The sequence below is a fragment of the Liolophura sinensis genome, chromosome 7, assembly GCF_032854445.1.
Source record: "Liolophura sinensis isolate JHLJ2023 chromosome 7, CUHK_Ljap_v2, whole genome shotgun sequence".
In the NCBI taxonomy this organism is placed as follows: Eukaryota; Metazoa; Mollusca; class Polyplacophora; order Chitonida; family Chitonidae; genus Liolophura; species Liolophura sinensis.
The window spans coordinates 57,699,764-57,702,892 of NC_088301.1; the positions used below are offsets into that span (position 1 = coordinate 57,699,764).

Sequence of the window (3,129 nt, forward strand, 5' to 3'; positions counted from 1 at the left end):
CAAATGAAAAAAACGGCACGGAAATCACACTTAAAAATTGAAATGCTGTCAGATCTGTTCGTCCGATCAACTTATCAAGACGTTGTGTCCAAATTAAGTCACCATGCCCAGTAATAGAACTATTCAAATTTTAGACATCTCTTTCAGCAACAAGACGCATTAAATATTGCTGTGTTTTCATTTGTTTTAGTGTTTATTGCATTTATTTACAACACTATGGCATATAAAATGAAAACCAAGCGGTAATGTTAACTTATATGGCCTAATATTTGGAGTTTCTACCACAGCAGAATCACTATCAGGAAGTGTATGGCTGGTGGGGGTTGGTTACGTTTGATGTTGATAGAGTATGTGGATTTGGCAGGTTGTGCTTAAGTGCATATTTAAAGGAAGAGAGTGAAAATGTGCCATTCAGGTCCCTTTGGAGTAGTTGATTTTCATGCGAGTGGTGAAGCAAAATTTGTACACATTAGATCCGAGTTTAAATGCTGATTTAACACTTTAGCCCTCTCTGTTATTTGTTTTCATTTGCAGAGCCGATTACTTATGCCTCGAAAATCCAGAATTACGAAGCCAATTGGCCGTGTTCAATCAAACAACTCGTGCCCTGACCAAGTCGAATTCAACCCACGTGCCATCCTGTGTGTGGCATCAACGGAGTGGCTTCGTGTTAAATGATATGTCGAGGCCATTCTCTAATTTAGTGAAACGACCAAACTCTTCTGACATCTCAACGGAATGAGGCGCCCATTGACTGACATGGACTTTTTAATGTGCTATCTTATTTCTACATGATCAGAACCGGTTAATCTGACGCTCACATTTAAAAATTGTGAGAAGAATCGTAATAAGTAAAACATTCTTAAATATATACCGGTCAAGGAATATGCAGATGCTTGCAGCAAGGTTTTTAGAATTATGAACACAAATCAAGACAGAAAAAATGCAATGAATGGTAGCAAATAAGTAATGCCAAAGGCCATCGACCAGTACAAGATTTGTAAACAATTTAAAAATTTTATTTGATTGGTGTTTTACGCTGTACTCAAGAATATTGGAGTCATATGACAGCAGCCAGCATTCCGGTGAGAGAAAACAGGGTTTAAAATTTGCTTGACAGGATATAGTCTTTGTCCGATATGGAGTCCGTGAGATATAAAATAAGAATGGCGTGTATACTCTAAATCTTCAACCTTTCTACCCCAAAAGCACTGTTTCCAGAGAAATCTATGCATAGAATTATTATGAAAATAATGCTAAAAATGATTTGTTTGTGTCACTAGAGATGCAAGTTTTCAATAGTTCTCTCAGAAAGTTTCAAAATATTTTGAAGTCAAAACAGTTACGGGGTCGGGAAACTGGGTTAACAATTGGAGATCATATAGCAATTAAGGGTCACACTGGAAGGACTTTTACACCTGTTACTTTTTACTTACTTGATTGGTGTTTTGCGCCGTACTCAAGAATATTTCACTTACAAGACGGCGGCCAGCATTATGGTGGGACGAAACCGGGATATATTTGCGTTTTATAAGTCACAACCTTGAGAATGTCTTTCTCAGGTTTGGCTTTTATAAACAAAAGCACCAGCGTCAAGGTCAAAAGAAAACAAAACAAGAAAGCCGCATATAAAGTTTTGTGAGTGTCTTTGCTTGACCTTTATAAGCATGCACACGAAAATTATGCTTTCCATGGAATCCATGGTATAAATTACACTCCAGGGTATCGGACGTACACACAGCTTGTTAATGACGGGACACAACACCCTATTTTTTTCTACTCCTTCAGTGATCAGTAAGCCTCAGGTTGTACAAAAAATATTACGCGAGTTCAGCAAAAACACCTTGACTATCTGGAAAGCTGAAAATAACACAAATCCAACGAATACATCGATTTAAATATAGGGATTTTCCTATATAACAATTTGCGGGACGAATTTCTTCACCCACATTGTTTGTAACCAGGGATATCACATAGCGACAAATATATAGCACTTAGGTAAATGTGACTTGTAGTACAATTGTACGTTTGATCTATAATTAAAGTTAGTCACATGTAATCGTGTGCTATCGAGCGCGCTTTTCTTATTATATTTAGCATTTTGTGGAAACACTTGTCAGTTAATTCATACATGAAAATAATGTTTTCCTGCAGTTAACAGGCGGAAATGCAGCTCTTTGAGTTTGTTATAGTCATTCAAGCGTAATCGAGCAGCTTAAATGTATGGTAGCCCGTTCGGAACAGATATCTAGAGTTCTAGGTTGATTTTTTCACGAACTCAAATAAATTCGCTGAAAAATTCAAGTGAACGGTTATCAATTGATATGATAAGTGAATTCATGGAATAACTTTGTAACTACGAAAGACTAGCAGTAACATAAAACCCAACAAAAATCTGGATTAAGAGACGCCTATCTCAATCCCTGGTGTAACAGTACGGCGTTTGTTAATGTAACGGCAATTCCCCTATGTAAAACAGTTAAGCGATCATGTAGGATTCGAGCCGAAATGTACACTATGGAAGATCGACAGTGCCATACTGTTAAGACATAAAGCACACCATCATAGTTATGGAAGATCAACATATCAACACGTATTGTTACTACATTAGGTCAAGTTGTTAATTATGGAAGCGTAACTGTAGCACCAGGTCTACACCCACCGTCCGGCCGACGTACTGTACGGTATGCTTCACCTAGGGTTTTGTTTAACGTAATAAATTCCTACTTGCAGGCATTTGCTGTATGTCCTGGAGATTTGAGTCGGCGTTGATCATTTACTTCCACTGAAGAGTTCCACTAGATTCATCACCCGGGTTACAAATACATGAATTCAAAGTCACTTAATTTTTGTTTTATTGCAAAACTTTTGTGAACATAACCAGCACTATTCTTTGCTTGACTGCCACACGTTACAAACATTGGGATTTACAGAACATAAACTGTTGTAGAGTGTAAACTAAGTAGATCATCCTTTGGCGACAACGCGTCTTTCTTGTCTTTCGATCGACTTAGATTTATCTTCTTTCCATTTAATCCAAAGACAGTTCTGACCTACAAAAAACAAAACAGAGGTTGTTAAAACAGGCATGGGGTTTTGGAGAAAGGTATTATACTTTACAATAGTCTG

At 37.4% G+C, this 3,129-nt stretch overlaps 1 protein-coding gene across 1 annotated transcript in view; it reads right to left on the reverse strand.

The window, feature by feature from the left end:
* Positions 1-1,034: 1,034 nt before the first annotated feature.
* Positions 1,035-3,129, reverse strand: part of LOC135471953 (isoleucine--tRNA ligase, cytoplasmic-like) — a 20,219-nt gene continuing 18,124 nt past the window's right edge. The window contains exons 31-32 of the mRNA XM_064751417.1: positions 1,543-3,053; positions 1,035-1,418 (exon numbers count right to left, since the gene is read on the reverse strand). Coding sequence (XP_064607487.1) covers positions 2,928-3,053 — 126 coding nt within the window. The 3' untranslated portion in view covers positions 1,035-1,418; positions 1,543-2,927. The remainder of the gene's footprint in view (positions 1,419-1,542; positions 3,054-3,129) is intronic.